This window comes from Archocentrus centrarchus, chromosome 7 (genome assembly GCF_007364275.1).
Source record: "Archocentrus centrarchus isolate MPI-CPG fArcCen1 chromosome 7, fArcCen1, whole genome shotgun sequence".
Classification (NCBI taxonomy): domain Eukaryota; kingdom Metazoa; phylum Chordata; class Actinopteri; order Cichliformes; family Cichlidae; genus Archocentrus; species Archocentrus centrarchus.
In genome coordinates this window covers 31201181-31220802 of record NC_044352.1, presented here as the reverse complement: position 1 = coordinate 31220802, position 19622 = coordinate 31201181, and the positions used below count along the sequence as shown (strand labels likewise).

Genomic DNA, 19622 nt, shown 5'->3' with positions numbered 1-19622 from the left:
CTCGTCTCCACCCTCGTTAGCATCTTCTCCTAAGATGATCCCAGCAGCGGAGAAGCCCTCACATCCTTTGTCAGCCTCGAGCAACGGGAAAGCGGTGGCGATGGGCAGAGGGTCTGCCTCTGCCCAGCTGGGGCCAGGCGTTGCCGCCAGGTCCCCGGGCATTTCCATTTCTGCCTGCGGTGCAGCAGCCTCACCTAGCAAAGGGTCGCTGCCCGATAGATTAGCTTGGCGAGCTAACCTGCGGCGGAGCAGTTTGCGTGGAAAGGCCGCACAGTGGATACAGTCGTGAGTAGACGTTAGGGCAGCCTGAGCGTGGGATAATCCCAGGCATGCCGCACACACAGGGTGTGTATCCCAGGAAGAAATCTTGTTGCCGCAAGGACAAAATTTCCCAACTTCGTTTGGGTTGTTAGTCGTAGCCATGGTTAGCTAGAGGACTATGAACGCTAGCGAGCCTGACACCTGATTGAAGTGCGGAGAATATTGCTATTCCTCGGCTAGCGTGAGGAGAAAAGTAGTTCTACTTCTCTACAGGTATTGCTACCTAATGTGAGAAAACCGCTAGCGCCAATGGATATTGCTACCAAAGGGTGAAGCTAGTGGTACTTTATTAGCAAAGTGTTGCTACTTTGCTTTGGGATAGTATTGCTACTTCCCAGGGTGAAAGTATTGCTACTGAACACCGGCACTAGCTACAGGACAGTATTGCTACTGCTTGCAAACTAGCGAACAACTGAAAAGTTGGGAACAAAGCGCCCGGTGACCGAGTTGTGCACTCGAATCTGTGGACAGTTTAGCTTAGCACCCAATAGCACAGTTGTCAACAGGCTTCTGTGAGAAGCGAGAAGAGGTTTTTGAATGACATCTGACGCTATGTCGGCCTATTATATAGGGAGGCTCTGGCCCCTCCCTGACATGAGCGTCGCTGAGCCAGCCTGTAAGGGCTGGTGTAATGACATTTGAGCTTCTGATGAGGTCACGCAGGAGGCGTTCCCATAGTGAGACACGAAACGAATGCTATGAAAGAGAACCACAGCTCCTGCCAGCCATCTCAGCAGTGGAACTCTTGAATGTTGCACTTTCGGACTCAATGACCCACCTGCCCCGGATGCAAGAGGGAGCCTTGTGGACATGTGGGTCAAAGAACCGGTGGATAGGGACCTGTACCAGACATTTCCATTTAACCCTCAGTACATGTTTTGGCTTTTCCAGGTCTGGCAGCTTTCCCTGCCATCTGATCCTATCCGTGCCTAGCACATAAGTCAAATAACAAAATACCACTCTGGTTTAGAGTGGTTTCAGGTAAGCCATTACTTCCTATCACCCTTCCAGGTGTCTCCATCATTGCTCACATGAGTGTTAAAGTCTCTCAGGAGAACTATGGAGTCCCCAGACAGAGGACCTTCCAAGATCCCACCCAAAGACTCCAAAAAGGCTGGGTATTGCTGCACGTATGCACAGACTATAGTCTGAGCCTTACCCTCTGCAACTCAGAGTTGCACAGAGATGACCCTGTCACTCCCTGGGGAGAACTTCATAGTGGCAACTCTCAGCCCGGGAATTTTGTGATTATCACCACACCTGCCTGCCATCTCGCCACATGGGATGCTCCAAAAAAGGAAAGAGTCCAGTCCTTCTCCAGAAGTTTGGTTCCAGAACCTTTGCTGTGCTTGGAAGTGAGCCAATTATATCTAGTCTGTAGTGCTTCACCTAACAGGGAGTGCAAAATGCTCCCACTTTTGCCTACCACCTAACTCCCACGACATCTAATCCAAATGCCTGTCCCCATGGGTGGTGGGCCCACAGGGTGGCAGATCCATGTTATTTTTTCAGGGTGTGCCTGACCAAGCCCCATGGACAGAGGTCCTGGCCACTGTTGTGTCACCCCTGTGAATCTGTGCATCTTCACCTTTCTCTGTGACACTGATCATTCTCTAAGTGTTTCCCTTATATTTAGCTTGGCACCCCCAAGAAACGCACACGGAAAAGAATACAAGGGGAGGAAAAATGTTGATACACGCTTGTTTTTATTCATACATTGTTACTGTTTTTTGCTGTGATTTATGGCTACATTAATTACTCTTCTGTGCTTTGGATTTCACTCTTAGTGTCTGTTTCACTGTGAGCTGAGCAGACAAAGTTAAGATAAAGTAAGTCAAGTTGAAGACAAATGCTCCCAGTGCATGTGGTTCAATCACATTGAACCATGATCTGAGTGTTTCCTTATGTCTATGCTGGTCCTCCATTTCTGTCCACCTGTCACGGCCACTGAGGCATTATTTCAGTTTGGTGCAGTTTGACTTGCTGTGTGTGTGTGTATTTTAATCACAGAGGATATTCATTTTGTTCTTGTGCTTCAGCTGGACCCAGAATCCGGTCCCATAGAGGGAGGGACGGTGGTGACCATTTCAGGCTCCAACCTCGGCCAGAGAGCTGAAGACATTCAGAGCTCAGTCACAGTAGCAGGTGTCCTTTGCAATGTCATCCACAGCAGATATGAAGTCTCCTCAAGGTAAGTCAGGGGCACAGCTGCGTACACTGCATGTATAATGTACCATACTCCCTTTGTGACATTTCTGGGACTGTATCGTGTAGGATAATATGTGAAACTACAAGCAGTGGAGGGGAGAAGAGCGGCCAGGCCTCAGTCAAAGTGAGGGGAGGAGGACTTGGGCTGTCTGCTCAGATCTTCAGCTTCCAGGTAAATTCAGCATCAATCAGTATGTTCACATCAAACATTAAAATGAGGGTATGAATGTGTGTGCACAGCTCTGTTTTTTCCAACAGCTGGCATTTGCAAAGGAGTAGCAAGTTGTTAGTTGTTTCTGTGTATGTACACACATAGCACGAAACAGCAATAGTAAAGGGAGATACTGGGGCAAGGAACTACCAAGATATCTGTGACAAGCCACAGGAAGAACACAGGATGAAGTCCTCATTAAGAGGACAAGGTCAGCTCAGTCAGTAGTGCCTTTGTTCTGTATTTAATAAATTGAACATTTTGTTTGTTATTTATCATAATTGGTGTCCATTTTAGTTATATAGACTGGTTTGTGCAGTTTTGAGTCGCCCCCAGATCGTTCAGAAAAGCGCTTGTTTACTGGGGGAGTGCTCCAGATCCATATTACCCAGCTACCATGAACAGGTCAAAGGGAAAGAAAAGGAATACACACAAAAAATATGGTTAAAAATGTTCATAAAAAAAATGAGGGGAAAAAAAGAGGGACTGTATACCTTATTATAATACATCACAATACATATACTGAAGTCTTGGCCCATCCTTCATTCCTTTATATTTTGCTAAAATGGAAAATGAGAAATAGATGCAGTGATTCATTGAAATGTGAAAGCTTGAATGTCAGTTTTTGGTATGATCAACTTTATTCTTCAGCACAGCCTGAACAGCTTTCTTCTTATTTCTTTAGTTAGTCTTCAGGAATGGTTCTCCAGGCTTCTTGAAGGATATTCAAAGCTCTTCTTTGGATGTTGACTGCCTTTTGTTCCATTCTTTGTCACGGTGATCCCACATTGCTTGCTATTCCATTTTTGTGTGTGTGTGCGCGCGCGCGTGCACGGTTTTTGTTTTATTAAAACCAGGTATGTTTTTACTGCATTGGCAATGTGTTTAGGATCATTGTCAGGCTGACAAATGAAGCCAGTCAGACTCTTTCCAGGTGTATTCGATGATGGATAAAAATCTGACAGATTCTTCTGTGTTCATAATTTCATCAATTTTGATAAACTCGTCATCACCACTGGCTGAAATCCAGTCTCAAACCATGACAGAGCCTCCACCGTGTTTTACTGATGATGCCAGTTTGAACAACAATTTCAAACTTGGACTCATCACTCGATAACACCTGCAGCCACTGACTTTCAGTCCGGTTCTTCTGTAGTTTACCTCAGTGCTTTCTCCCTGTTTTCTTTCCTTAAGAATGGCTTCTTGACAGCCATCCTTCCACTGAGACCATTTCTGATAAGACTTCAACAAACAGTAGATGGATCAGCTGAAGGGCCAGATGCATCCCTCAGGTCCTGTTGGATTTTTTTCCTGTTTAACACTAGAGCCACCAGAATTCCAAACTCCCAATTCCAAACTGCCAGCAGGGGTCATTTTGACCCTCTCCTGCAACAACAGCAGTAATGGCGGGGATGTCATTTCTTGAAGAAGTTGTTAATTTTCATCCATTTTTTTTTTTCTCATTTTAAGTAAGATGTGACAAAAAAGTGTTTAAGATTCTTTTTTAGGGGTTTTATTGGTTTTTATAAATGATTATGATCATTTCATTATAGATGGTGAAATTAAAATAAACTAATAAAGGGTACAAAAAAATAGCACAACAGCTTTCGCTTGTCGTCTGGAGTACATCTGAGGGCTACTCTCTGCAGTGACGCTGGCGGCATGTGCTGCACGTTTGCAGTCCATCTCCTTTGGTGTATCTGAACTTCTTGTGTGATGGATTTCATATTTTGAAGTTCTTTGATGCAGTTCAGCATTTGAAATGGTATTTGGCCAAAAGATGTTTAGATTTCTTTTGAGGCAGTGGTCCTAGAAGACTTCCAGTTTGTGGGGGATGGTCTTGGTCATTTTCCATGATTCTGCGCCATACAGGAGAGTGTTTGGGGCATTGATTTTGAAGAGCCTGATGGTGGTGCTGATATTCTTCACTCTCCAAGTAGTTCTCAGTGCTGCAAAAGCCTGGCTGGCTTTGGAAATTCTTGCCATGATCCTCCTCTACATCACCGGTCCTGCTCATCTTAGATCCCAAATAAGTGAAGTGTTCCACATTTTCCACCTGGCAACTTTCTTAACTTGACTTTAGATGGTCCTTCACAGGCCCATCACCATCTTCTTGTAGCCATCCTTGCTGATACTGGCCACAAGATGACTGTGATCACTTGCTACATCCGCACCGCCGCAAACACGTATATCCCACAGAGAACTTCTCCATTTTCCCCTGATAAGGATGTGGTCAATCTGGTTCTTGGCTACCCCATCTGGTGATGTCCAAGTCGTCATATGGATGGTTTTATGCTGGAAGAATGTCCCAGTGATCACCAGAGCATTTTCTTGGCAAAAGTCGCACAGCCATTCTCTGTTGTCGTTGACGGTGCTGCAGCCTGCTCCGCATGCTTCGTCCCTGTCGCCAGTTATAATATGATCTCTGGTGTTGTTTTCCATGACAGGGTGTTTTGTGATGAGGTGAGGTTTTCAGCCCTACGCTCAATACTCCACCTTTATCCAGACTTGGGACCAGCAGAATTCCCCAAGGGGACGTGTGGTATTAGCTGTGATGAAATAAACAGAGCGCTCTCTGTGAAACAGTTTGAACATCTCATTGCCTACATTTTGAAATTTGCCTCACAGCTGGCTAAAAAAATGTAAGAAACACATTTTAAATACATTCATCAGAGTAAAATTAGAACAAAGTTTATCATCTTGTCCACATGTGCCTCCGATCAATGGAGCTGCAGCCTGTCATCCAGCATCCACTCTGCTCCACCCAAGCCTGCAGTCCTTCACCTCCTCAGGCCTGAAACACACCAGGAAATATGTAACAATCAAAACCTATGCACAATAATGGCAGTAGTGCAAATACGGTAACAGAGATATACCTGGTTATATAATATAGATATAAATTAATAAATAGAGCAGCTTGTGAAATATTCAGTAGTGGACAGTAGTGCATATGACCAACAGCAGCAGGTTATGTTATATTTGTTGCACTTTCTGCACTTAAACTGACTGCAGATTTTACTTTGTGACAGGAGTGTTCTTTCTGGCTTCAAATGACTTGATATCATTCATGAGAAATATATTTGATATATGTTTGACAGATTATAGGCCAATAAGTCATTTATAACAGTTTAAATACCGGAAATCACTTTTTGGCATGACCCATTCAGCCAAGCAGTAATTATTCATCTTGTGTCTAAGTAGAGTTCCCAATATATTTATTTGTCAATCATATCAAGCTAGCTGTGGCTCATGTTATAACAGCCTTCATGTCAAAATGTGTGTAAATAAGTGCTGCTAGGCATCCCGGCATACATTATTTTCTACAGGGGTCAAAATGATGTCTTTGGTGATTCTAGGTGCAAGTGATCATAATTTTTTTCTTTTTATCCCACACAACTAAAAATTCACTATTTGATGAATAAGCTCGTTTTAGGTAAAGTCATGAAATATGAGATTATGAGGTTAAGATTATAGTGATGTTTTACATAATGCATTGATAACAGATTATGTAGTCTGGGTACACAATGTAGTAATATTCCTGTACACGCATGAGTATAATACCTTGTAAGTATGTATTATGTCTGGCTCATTGTCGTACATTTATATAAATAGAAAGACAGACAGAAACTGGAACAAATGGTGTGTTTCTGTGGCAGGCAGCTGGTAACAAAGTGCCTAAAGATACAATTTAAAATGGGTTCTTTCCTAACACTGTTTCCTCCCTTGAGTTAGGCACCTTTTTATACTTGAATGTTCGTAAATGAGTATTAAGTGACTTAAGAAGCAAAAAAAAAGCATTCCTCTAGAAATGGTCAGGTCTTGGGACTGGACTGAAATTGCAGCCAGTGGTCAATGAAAAACTTTGGGAAAACCTGGAGAACTACTGCTCAGGACCACTTTCAAAAATGACAAAAAAAAATCCAGCTCCTTGGAAGCAAAATATAAAGATTTGAGGGGTGACTCAAGACTTTTGCACAGTGCTGTAATAGTCAACTAATTGTTATAATGGTCCAAAGCCCTTACAGACAGCTCAGGCAGGCGACTCCAGCTGCACGTTGTTACACACTCACATTCTTCACATCATGTATCCTTTCAATTTTGTTTGCAGAATTTCCCATCTCCCCCTCTGACATGCCAGTACCTGCTGTTATCACCCCTTCATCACCCTCAGCATCCACCTGTAGGCTTCGGTGGAAGGGGGAATATTTACACGTCACTCTCCAGTTTCTATTTGTAGCATAGCTGCAAGGAGCTCTGACTGGGTCAGAGCCCAGATATCTAAATTCTAATTGGATTTTATTTTTTTAACCTTTATTAAACTACAAAATAAAACTCTCATACATCTACATGTGCATACTGATGTGTCAAAATCAGATAAGTCTTTGTGGAGAAAGCTCACTGCCAAAATCACTTTCCTCCAGTTCCCTGCCCTGATGAGGAAAACTGGGTTACTTGCATACACGATGCTAAATGTCTGTGCGCCCATAAACACCCCTCTTATCTGCAGAAACTGCTGCAGCGCAGTGCTACAGTTCAGAAGCAATTAAATAAGGATTTTAAAGAACAAGGCCATCTCAGGGGCATTGTCACACCCAGATCACAGGCAGCAGTTATTTAGTTTGAACTCTGCTGTGATTCCCCCCTGAGTTTGCTTCACTTGCACATGTGAGAACACGCTAATCGCTCTGGGGTGTGGACCAAAGCAGACGGACCAAGACCTCACCGAGAGGGGTGGGAGTGGGGGGAGTCCCCTGGTATTTTTCGACATGAATGTTTGCCTCGTTTGGAGAAAGGGATGCAGCTGTGATGTGTCAGCAGTCGAACGCAGCATTCTGCTGCTGTTTTGTGAAAGAAATAGAAAAGCTTTCTCACAACAGATTTCTGGCCAATTAAGAAAACCTCAGCTCCCACATGGATTTTTATCAGTAAGGCCTCAAAGTGTATCTTGTGAAATGTAAGTGAGTCCCTGCAATGCAATACAGTATCAACTCATCTGCTTATTTACATAGCAGTGAAAGGACTGAAGCTCTGACAGCAGACTTAATTAATTGTCCTCAGTGACAAGCAGGTGAATTGTTACACTCAGTGTTTCCCAGAATGCCCTGGTGTTTCCTTTATCTTCCCTATAAATCACTGGCTCAGCATCGAGTTATTGATCACACTTTTATTCTTTGCATCTCATGCTTTATCTCTCTTCTGTCTCCAGGATCCCATACTAAGCAGCATCTTCCCCCACAGAGGACCCAAAGCAGGCGGCTCCTCTCTCACCATCACAGGCCAGAGACTGAGGACAGGACATCCGAATGAAGTTAGCGTCCTAATCGGAGGAATACTCTGTAATGTGTAAGCGTCACCAAAATAAAGTCTGGCCATGTTTCCAGAATTTGATTTGTGGGTTAAAATGTAAAATATGTTCCTCTTCTCAGGCGCAGCATCCAGGAGGATCACATCAGCTGTCTGACCAGAGGCAGCAACAGGACAGGAGAACATGGCATCACTGTGCGGTTTGGTGGTGCAGAGCGCCACCTTCAGGGTTCGGTGTATCATTACACCCCCAACCCAAACATCACAAAAGCTGCTCCATCCAAAAGCTTTCTCAGGTGCAGTGGTGGGGTACATGTATACTTGTAGTCAAGTACTGAACTCACTTAAATTACTAGTTACTGGAATTTCATATTTAATATTACAAAATCCATTTTGTTGAGGTCACAATTTTTAACACAATTACTTTTTGAAATATCCATTTGATGAGCTTCAAAAATATTTATTGTTTCTCCTGAGACTCCTTGAAATCAAAAAGTTTCCGAAAAAAAAACAGACCGGTACCTTTCTTGTTGAATTGAGCTGCTGTATAGGAAAGGGCTACACCTGATTTAAAAAACAAAGCGCCATCTTGTGGTTAGCACCGTTACCTCACAGCAAGGAGGTCTTTGGTTACAATCTGCGGCCTGCTGGGAGCTTTCTGTGTGGAGTTTTCCTGTTCTCCCGGTGCCTGCATGCATTCTCTCCAGGTAGTAGTCCCCCAGTCCAAAGACGTGTGCTAGGTTAACTGGGGACTGTAAATTGGCTTTAGGTGTGAATGTGAGGGTGAATAGTTGGCTGTCTCTCTGTATTACCCCTGGACTGGACTGGCAACCTGACCAAGATGTACCCTGCCTCTCTGCTTACCCAATGACAGCTGGAGTAGGCTTGCCCCAGCTTGAGTAGACCCCAGAATTACATGTGTTGATACATGTTTTTGAATCCTTGTAGGAGAGCAGTATTAACTAAAAGCGTAGGCTGATTTATTAACATAAATCTACTACACTCCTTTTCTTTCCTGCCACTTTCCCCCACAGTGGAGGCAGAATCATCACAGTTTCTGGTCAGAACCTGGATGTGGTCCAAGAGCCAAAAATGAGGGTTACCCTCAGTCCTCGTGATACTCTCCCTCCCAGGAGGAGGAGGAGGAGCATCGGTAAGAAGAATAAAGGAAGCCTGAACCGAGGACAGGATCACCGTGGTCCAATTAAGAGATGGAGGAGGATTGTTCCAGAGGCGGACTGCCCTGAGGGGACACTCTGCCATGTCAAACAGGTGACTTTATGGGATTGTACAGAAAAGATTATTTTTACTGTATTAATTTCCTTTAAAAATAATTTTTTCACTGCTCTTGTGCTCTCTTCCAGTATGAGTCTCGCTGCACAGTGAACAGCTCCTCCCTCATCTTGTGTCCGACCCCGGCCGTGGGTCCAGAGGCCATTAATGCCAGGGTCAAAGTTCACTTTCTGTTGGACAGCCTTCATTTTGACTTCAACACCGTGGGTAAGGAAGCCTTCAGGTATGAGCTCAACCCCACGCTCTACAAGCTGAACCGGAATGATCCGAGCAAACCTTACCATCACAAACCCGGCAGCATCATCTCCGTCGAGGTGAGTTAAACTGCTACGACTCTGTTCTTTCTACTCAAGTCGGTGTTACAGAATCTGTCTGTGTTGTAATTGTCAGCTTCAAAAAGTAAGTTGTGGTACTGAGATACAAAAATCTGCAATAGCATAGAAAACAGAACAATGTGTCACTTTATAGAAAAACTAGTTGTTGTGTTTAGATGGACAAAACTCCCTGGTGGCAGGTCAGTATCATTTCCTGTTTCTGTGCTACCTTCAGCAGTGTCCTTGGGTTCGTTAGATTCCTAACTGAGAGAAGTGACCCAGAAGTATCTGCATGGCAGGCATAAGAGCTGTTTAAATTCTCCAAATACTAAGGAAAGATGTTTCAGTGCTTCCTTTATTACCTCATTTAGGAGAGCACACACTAAACCGCCCTTTATGAAAGGAAAGGAGATAAACACATATAAATCCCACAATTCATCGTGACACACCATCCAACCATTCATAAAAACGATCATCATAATTCACAAAGTGGTGCAGATCATGTAAATGAAAGGGCTGTAACGATTAATCGAGTAACTTGAATAACATAAAAAAATCCTCAATGCAATCTGTAATTCAACCCCAAAGGTTAACCCCACGTGCCCTATGACAGGTTTGCAGCAGGAGTCCAGAAGTCACTCTTCCAACACTCTGACCATAGTCTGTATGCATCTGTTGCCTCCTTGTGGGCAAAATATGCAGCAACACGTTTAAATGACATGTTTTGAAACTGTGTTTCATATATTTTACATCTGCATAAGACCAACCCGTGTCCTCAGTAAAGCACTTTCAGATTTCGAAGAACATATTCAGAAATATATCTTATGAATTCTAATCAAACACATGAAACGTTGCCCCTCTCCCTCCTTCCATAGACTGAAATGTTGTGTTTTGTGCAGAACCACTTTAGAAAAACCATACTGTGTGTCCATGCTTCCAGGGAGAACATCTGGATCGAGCCATCTCCAAACGGGAGGTGGAGGCTTGGATTGGTGACGGCTTGTGTTCGGTAAAGACCCTGACACATAGCCACTTGTACTGTGAGCCACCAGCGCAGCAGCCCTCAGTCAAAGCTAGGAAGAAGCAGGATGGCGTGGACAGTCTGCCTGAGTTTACTGTGAGTAAATTATACAGAGAACTGGACATTTGAATTCAGTGAGCCTTCTCTACTTCATATAGTAAGGACTTAGGATTTCTGACTTGATCTTTTCCCCCTTCGTTTGTGCTTTTCAGGTAAAAATGGGAAATCTGAACTTCTCTCTGGGCAGAGTGCAGTATGACAGCCAGACACAGTCTACATTTCCTCTGGAGGCTCAGGTGGGAGTCGGGGTTGGAGCATCCATAGTGGCTCTCATTGTGCTCATCATAGTGCTCATATACAGGTAAGCATGTTCAGTTCACTGAACCTCAGGTTCTTATTTTATCAATATAATAGTGGTTTAGTTCTTTGCCTAAATGTTGCCCCTGCATCATTGCTTGCTGGTCAGGAGAAAGAGCAAACAGGCCATGAGGGACTATAAGAAAGTACAGATCCAGCTGGAGAACCTGGAGACCAGTGTTAGAGATCGCTGTAAGAAGGAGTTCACAGGTAAATCCCACTTTCTGTAGTGGACTTTAGGAGAATACATCACTTTCAAATAAGACCAAATTTTATTCCTCTTTTAGACTTGATGACAGAGATGATGGACATGTCCAGTGATTTGGTGGGCTCCGGGATTCCCTTCCTGGATTATCGAACGTATGCCGAGCGCATTTTCTTCCCGGGACACCAGGAGTCGCCACTGAGACGGGATCTGGACGTTCCAGAGAGTCGAAGGCAGACGGTTGAGCAAGGGCTGATTCAGTTGTCCAATCTGCTCAACAGTAAACTCTTTCTCACCAAGGTAACCCTTTATTTATTTAAACCGCTTTATCCTGCCAACAACTGCTCTTGCAAACCCCTTTGCAACCCAGCCACACCAACACCTAACTGACTCAATCCATATCATAACTGATGCCTGTTCTGTTCTATTTCGCTGCTACTTTCGTCCACGTGAGGCTTTCTGTGCATGCACTAGAAGGACAGGGAGGTCTCATACTAGAGCTGTACTGCTAAACTGTAGTTTCACGCACAGACTAACTTCACACCCTCACCCTTTTGTTTTTCCAGTTTATTCACACTCTCGAGGTCCAGCGGACCTTCTCCCCCAGGGACCGGGCCTACGTGGCCTCTCTGCTGACTGTGGCTCTGCACGGTAAACTCGAGTACTTCACAGACATCCTGAAGACACTGCTCAATGATCTAGTGGAACAATATGTGGCCAAGAACCCCAAACTGATGCTGAGGAGGTGATGATGTTTTTGTGCTTGTTTGTGAGTAGGGGATGCGTTTCATCCACTGATTGTTTACTTGTGTGCTTTCTTTTTTAAATTCAGAACTGAATCAGTTGTTGAGAAGCTGCTGACAAACTGGATGTCCATCTGTCTCTTCACTTTTCTGAGGGTAAGATGCACTATGTTTTACGCTTGACTAGATGCTGGTTAGACATTGGAACTGGAATCAGTTTAATAGAAATCACTTAAAAAAGAAAATTTAACTGTCTTGTTCTTGTCCTGTTCTGCTGTTTTGTCAGGAAGATGTTTTAAGTACCTGAGCAAGGAGAAAATCTGCTAAAGTATTGTAACTACAACTGCTTTGAAGAGGCTATTTTATTTTTGAAGTTGTATCTTCATATGCATTCTTTTCTCTTTGCAGCAAGTAGCTCCTATCAAAGTCATTTTTAACAGCTTTGATAACATTTTGTCCTTTTGAATTTTTTTTTTTTTTTTTTGGGGAGGGTGAAATTGATCAGATAGGCTGTAAATGACAGTTAATATTTATTTATGTTGGGACAACTGAATATTTAATGCAGCTCTATTGTTGACCCAGTGAATTCATCAATGATAAGTAGGCTTACCATAACCCCTGACCCCATTCTATCAAAATATATTATTTTTGGCTACCAAGTCTTGGCAACCAGACAATGAGGGGACCAAAAATATTTATTCATTTATATTTATATTCCAAAAATGCCCCCCACCCCCTCCCTTCCAATGGGGTATACTGGGGGGGAGTATAACCCTTTCTCCTCTTCTAAAAAAACAATGTTAGGATTATATCAGGGATATTTTTACTGGATTAGACTGCAGAGTGTAAAAATGGCTAAAAAATGATACTGAATGAAAGTGAAGATCATTCTTGTTCTAAGAAATAAATGTTATTCCATGAAGGAAACTGAAAAACAAAAAAGCGTTCACACAGTAGTTCTCTTCACAGTAATAAAGCAAACAGGCTTTAATCAGAAACGGGAGGCTCCAGTTCAAAACTAAGCAAGAAGACGAGTCCATCAAAATCTCTTGTCTGAGACCTGACGGGTCCTCAACCATCAGCATCATTAAATAGTAAATAGAGCCAGTTGTGCTAGTTTATGAAGGGAGTAGTGAACATGTTTTATAAGAAACAAGAAGAGGAATTCCATAACAGCTCAGAAGCTGTTGCTCCAAAACTATAACCAAATTATTGCTTCTTTAATCTGCACAACAGTTTTCAGCTGTGCTAACATGATCAACCTTCTAGACAACAGAACATGCCATGGAAATCAGCTGGTTGCTGAAAATGCACCTTTATATACTACTGTAGATACTCTAATAAACATTCTAAATAAACAGGAAGGAGTGTTGGATCTGTTCTCAGCTGTTGCATTATCACAATAAAACACCTCATTTTCGTAGACTCCTGGACTTTTTGGATCATACACTTCTAAAGATAAAATGTGGCTCATCAGTAAGGCAGTGTGGTCAGTGCTGACTGATCAGAAGTATGGAATACCTCTTTAATGAATTCATTCTTCATGCTTGGCCAGGAATCAGCAGGCGAGTCTTTCTACATGCTGTTCAGAGCAATAAAGCACCAGGTGGACAAGGGACCTGTGGACGCTGTGACTGGGAAAGCCAAGTACACGCTGAATGACAACCGGCTCCTGCGAGAGGATGTGGAGTACCGCACACTGGTCAGAATACACACATCTTTTGATGAAAGCATTGTTAATGTTGGAGGCAGAAGCTCATGTTTCCTGTATTTAACTGAACAAGCTGAAATTTCTCTTTGTTTTCCTTCATTCTTTTATATTTAGTCTGTGCAGATCACTCCCAGTTTCTTTTTTGGGGAAATCTGCAAATTTCAAGGATTCTGTGCAGTCCTGTGAAAATCTACAGTAAGTAGCAGCCAGGCGCTGCTAATCAAATGGCTGCACTTGGTTGACCTGGCTGCTAACCAGGTGCTCACACTCGCTGGTGATTAATTGATCTTCAGGAAGTGTGAGCACTCCTATAAAAGCAGTAGTTTTGTCAGCTTGTGGGTCTGGGTCAGTGTATGTTAACACAATGCTACAGTTTCCCAGGAGTGGAAGTTCCAGCAAATTCACCCCAAGGTCAAACTGTACAATGCTCAGAAAACCTGCAATAAAATTCACGAGCTACATCTCAGACTCTACAGGCCTCAGTTAGCATGTTAAATGTTGAAGGTCCTGAAGGTACAATTAGAAAAAGGCTGAACACGTTTGGCTTGTGTTGCCAGGAGAAAGCCTCTCCTCGAGAAAAAAAACATGGAAGCATGGCTTGGCTTTCAGAGTTGTGTCTTAACAAACAAGATGACTTCTGGAACAATGTCCTTTGTAGAGAACAGAAGTGGAAATGTTTGGACAGCACCACATTTAGCAAGAAAACAAACACAGAATATCAACACAAGCATCTCATACCAACTGTCAACCACGGTGGTGGAGGAGGGATGATTTGGGCTTGTTTGGGCTTGCTTGTTATACAAACGTATTCTAGGTGAGGTTGTCTGACAGCTGAAGCTTGGCCCAAATTGGGTCATGTGACTGGTCAATGATCCCAAGCACAGCAGCAAATCTACAACAGACAAAGGAAAGAGTCAAGGTGCTGCAAGGCTTTAGTCAAAGTCCAGACCTCAACCCAAATGAAATGTAGTGGCAGCACCTTAGGAGAGCTGTGCATGAACGAATGCCTGCAAACCTCAATGAACTGAAGCAAAGTTGTAAAGAAGAATGGGCCAGACTTTCTCCACAATGATGTGAGAGTCTGAGAAAGTCTTACAGATTGTTATAACGAAAATGATTACTTCAGGTTATCGATGCTAAAGGTGGTTCTACATGCTGCTGAATCATAGGATGTACTTAGTTTTTCATACGACTGCACAGAGTCTCTCTTTTTCACATGACTGTATATATGCTTTACATAAAACATAACTGAAATTAATGAAAATGTCACCATTTAAACTGGTTGCACACAAGTGAACACTCAAACACTGCTCCACATTGGTGCATGTCCTCCATCATCATAACCTCATTCCTGTACACGTGTCCAGACACTAAATGTGGTGATGCCAGCTGCAGCTGCCAGCGGTGGCACGGCTGCGCAGACGGTCCCCGCCAAGGTGCTGGACTGTGACACCATCACACAGGTGAAAGAGAAACTTCTGGAACAAACCTGGAAAGGAACGTCTTTTTCCCAGAGGCCGCACATCGACTCGTTGCACCTCGGTAAGTCACGTTTATTTTACAACAGCACAGCTGTTCAAACTTGTATTAGATTTATGGTACAGTGAGTGTTTCTGTCTTCCCTTATGCGATGATTTTAATAACAGAGGGACAAATGTCAAAATAGGGCATATATGTGAAGACTATAAAAGAAAACTCATCAAGTCGGTCTGACTTACATTGAAGAAATAAAATTAAACTTTGTTGTCAGATTTGTGTCTCTGCAAACAAGCTTCAACACAGCTGCTGTGTGCGCTCAAAGATTGTTTATGAGGTTACTAAAATACTTTATGTTGTTAAACTTTTGAAAAGATAACAAAGACAACTTCACCAGTCATCTAAATGAACTGAGATCTGGTTAAAAAGTGAAAGGTGAAAAGCCATCTTCTCAAGTCACAGAAAAGACGTCTCTTCTAAATTTGGTAGAAACCAGCAGATTCAAACCCACACCTTGGCTGTAAATATGTGACATGAACATTTTTTTTTAATATTGAAAAACTAAAGAAATACAGTACTGTGCAAAGGTTTTATGCAGGTGTAGGAAAATAAAAGTCTGTAGACTTAAGAATGCTTTTAAAAATTGAAGTTTTGAAAGTTTATTTTCATCAATTAACAGAATGCAGTGAACGAACAGTAGAGAAATCTATATCCAATCAATATTTGGTGTGACCACCCTTTGCCTTCAAACCAGCATCAGTTCTTCTTCTGTAGGCACACTTGCAAACAGTTTTTGAAGGAACTCGGCTGATAGGTTGTTTCAAACATCTTGGAGAACTAACCGCAGATCTTCTGTGGATGTAGGCTTCCTCAAATCCTTCTGTCTCTTCATGTAACAGACTCGACAGTTCTTTGGGGGCATAGCATCATTTCCAGGACTTCTTGTTCTTCTTTATGCTGAAGATAGCTCTTAGTGACACTGCCTGTATGTTTGGGGTTGTTGTCCTGCTGCAGAATAGATTTGGGCCTAATCATATGCATGATGGATAAGTATCTGAATGTATTTCTCAGCATCATTAATCCTGAACAAATCTCCAATTCCATTTGCAGAAATGCAGCCACAGTAACCTCCACCATGCTTCACCATGCTGCTGTCCAGACCATCAGCCTAAAACTTTTGCACAGTATTGCGCATCCCATAATACTAGCCCGTGCATCTGGAGTAGATGTTGTGAGCCTGTTTGATCAGAACTATTGTTCTAGGCTTATTTGAGGCCACTATCGAAAATTGTTTGGTGAGGTGACCATGAATTGGTGAACGGTTGAACTGATGTTGAATATTTTTGTAATAGCACAAAAAGAAGCCTTTCACTTTTCAACCAAATCTAGACAGAAGATTAGAATATTCAGCTCAGACAACCACATCCATAGATGTCTGGTCTTTTGAGGGTCTGCTTTTTATCAATCCTCACGGTCTTCAGTTTTAATTCTGCAATAGTACGCAGAAGCTCAAGATTAGCCGAACGTTTTTCCCTTCAGAGTGGCGTGCGGGTGTTGCAGGTCACCTAATCCTGTCAGATGAAGACCTGACATCAGTAGTACAAGGTTCATGGAAGCGCCTCAATACACTGCAGCACTACAAGGTGAGTGCTGGTCACGCAAACACTAATACACACACAGCTCAGCTCATAAAAATCTTGGAGCAGTTTTAACCACTGTGTGAACATTGTGATACAACTGTGTGCAATCAGGTCCCCGACGGAGCGACGGTGGCCCTCGTCCCCAGAAACAACAAACATCACCTCCACGACAGCCACGATTACATGCCTGGAGAGAGTGAGTTCATTATGATCTGATTGTGTTGTGTTGGTGTTGCTCGGCATCATAATTAATATTGCTCCAGATGAGTGCAGCTGAGCAGTCAGGCTGTTGTGATGTCATAGCTTTGCCACTTCAAAGACTGGAAAAACACTAAATAACTAAAGCTAACCTTAAAAAAAAAAAAAAAAGGTGTAAAACTGTGTGCGACGTGTGTTACAGTATGTGAATGTGATGAAAGGGTGATGCGGTTAAGCAGTAAATGTGTTTGTGTGTCCAAAAATAGGAAAAACCCTGAAGGAAAACTTCTCACATACGAAAAAGTTTGTGAAAGGTCAATTTTAAACCAAACCACCCCCCCCCCCCAACAAACAGTTTTGTCAATCAATCAATCAATTTATTTGTATAGCACATTAAAACAACAGCCGTTGACTAAAGGGCTTCACAGGGCATAAAACAAATAAAACAAAAAAATAAAATAATGTAAAACACAAGAACATAAAACAAAAATAAAAACACAATAAAATCATAAACAATGCAATAAACAATGACCCAAGCCCATATGTATGCAATTTCCCAGCCTGGCATTTTTTATTTCATTTCATTGCAAAATCCATAACCTTAAATATTATAATCCATGCAACTCCATGGCAAATCCAATTAAGATTTTACAGAGTAGAAATCAGTAAGGACAAATGAACTTGTGGGAAATTGTCATTTTTCATTTTCCTGGTTTTAGCATTTTCTGGGGAGAAAGGAAATAAAAATGCATATACATATACACACATACACACAATTCTGCTGTTTGCAGTAATGTGTGTATGTACCTCTGTCATGGATGTACTCAATGAGGGTAAGAACTGCAGCCATACCCCCGCGATCCAGAGGCAAATAGGAAAGGACATTTTCTGTTATATTAACGTGTTGCTGTCTGTGGATAAACCTTCATTTAATCATGTCTCTCTGAACAGCTGCACTGATTGTAAATAACCAGAGGAGGTCACTGTTGGACTGTTTATATGTGTCCTATTTAACAAAGGACAGGGCTGAGTGTGAAGCTGAGAATCTGTGAGAAAAAAGCTGTAAAACAAGCCTCACATACAGTATGTTATTAAAAGAAAACACAGCTTTGAAATCTTAATTTTATAAAGCACTTTATGAGCAGCTCTAATGCAATGCCGCATTTCTCACCTTGAAGTTTTCCCAGCTTGCAGCCGCACTCATCCAACTGTTTGTTACCTCCTACCAGAGACCCCTATGCTGGATGATGGGGAGGAAGGAGGTGTGAGGCTGTGGCACCTGGTAAAAGCCAGCGAGGAGTCCGAGCTGCCAAAGCACAGGAGAGGCAGTGTGAGGGAGAAGGGTGGGGAGAGAGCCAAAGCGATCCCCGAGATTTACCTCACACGCCTGCTCTCCATGAAGGTAAAACACATGATCTGAACAAGATCCAGCAAGGAGGTGGTCACTCACTAATATCTTAATAGGCTTTGTAGATTTAAATTTAACAAACATATGGATGTTTTTCATGAAATGATCAAAAACAAAGTGCTACTGAGTGTTTGTTGCCTCCAGGCAGCAAAGTAAACAGCCTGGAACATCATACAGTATGTAGTTGTTTTGTTGTGGATTCTCCGCAGTAGATATACAAATATGAAGTGAGTCAGCATCAGAAGGTGTGATATGCAGAGACATTACAGACTTGGATACTGGAGTAAATTACACAGGAGAATCCATAAGTCCAAGCCCGTTAACACCACAAAAGTAATTTAATTAGCTTGATAAACACAGTTCACTCTTTTTTTTTTTCCCCTCACAGATTTCCATCTTGAAAAACCTTTATTTCTTTACGTTTTTGATTCTGTTCCATAGTTTCCTCACTGAGACATAAGTGTGTGAACACGGTGGCCTTCGTGATTGTGGTGGTGCTATTTTGAGCTCATGTTTTCACAAAGAAACCTTTGTCAGTTAGGAGCCAGTGTGAGTCTAAATTATTTAGAGCTCATGTAATATTCATCTTTATAATGTATGTTGACCCAACACATTATTTAGTAAGGATTTCTCTTGAATGAAGTTACTGAGATCAAACATGCAGTGGGTTTAAAAAACATGTCGGATTCTGCTGAAAGACAACCAAATATTTAGCTTGTTTTTGTCATTGCTGTTACATTAATATTCAATTTAATGCATTTCCATAGTTTCACATTGGCACCTCTTGTATATAACCATCCCTTGTGACACACACACACACACACACACACACACACACACCATCCAGCTTTGCACCTCTGCACATCTTGAATGTGCGTGTGAGGAGCTGATGCATCAGAAAACAAGAGAGAACAGAAGGGATTTCTTTGTTCCTCATCACTGTGATGACAGGTTCAGGGTGCTCCTCACCTCTCACTCTGACAGCCCCCTCACAATCCTGAAGTGGGGACTTGTTTTTTTTTTTTTTTTTTTTAGGCTATCATATTTGGACAAAGCGATTTAGTATCTGATGCTAGCAAGTTTGTTAGCACTGTGCATCCATGGACTCCATGTTTGCATCACAGCCATGCAGAAAATTCCTCCTCTTTGCAGTTGACATGAAGGCTGTAATTACATTTATTTCTTCTCTTAATTTGGACATTATAAAATGGG

At 42.4% G+C, this 19622-nt stretch overlaps 1 protein-coding gene across 1 annotated transcript in view; it reads left to right on the top strand.

Annotated features, from left to right (window-relative positions):
• plxnb1a (plexin b1a) overlaps window positions 1–19622 on the top strand; it is an 85089-nt gene that overhangs the window by 53573 nt on the left and 11894 nt on the right. The window contains exons 16-32 of the mRNA XM_030733853.1: window positions 2361–2512; window positions 2596–2701; window positions 7947–8083; window positions 8167–8340; window positions 9079–9316; window positions 9409–9651; window positions 10592–10768; window positions 10885–11033; window positions 11139–11239; window positions 11317–11534; window positions 11801–11979; window positions 12067–12133; window positions 13533–13679; window positions 15056–15230; window positions 16704–16807; window positions 16916–17000; window positions 18232–18404. Coding sequence (XP_030589713.1) covers window positions 2361–2512; window positions 2596–2701; window positions 7947–8083; window positions 8167–8340; window positions 9079–9316; window positions 9409–9651; window positions 10592–10768; window positions 10885–11033; window positions 11139–11239; window positions 11317–11534; window positions 11801–11979; window positions 12067–12133; window positions 13533–13679; window positions 15056–15230; window positions 16704–16807; window positions 16916–17000; window positions 18232–18404 — 2625 coding nt within the window. The remainder of the gene's footprint in view (window positions 1–2360; window positions 2513–2595; window positions 2702–7946; window positions 8084–8166; window positions 8341–9078; window positions 9317–9408; window positions 9652–10591; window positions 10769–10884; window positions 11034–11138; window positions 11240–11316; window positions 11535–11800; window positions 11980–12066; window positions 12134–13532; window positions 13680–15055; window positions 15231–16703; window positions 16808–16915; window positions 17001–18231; window positions 18405–19622) is intronic.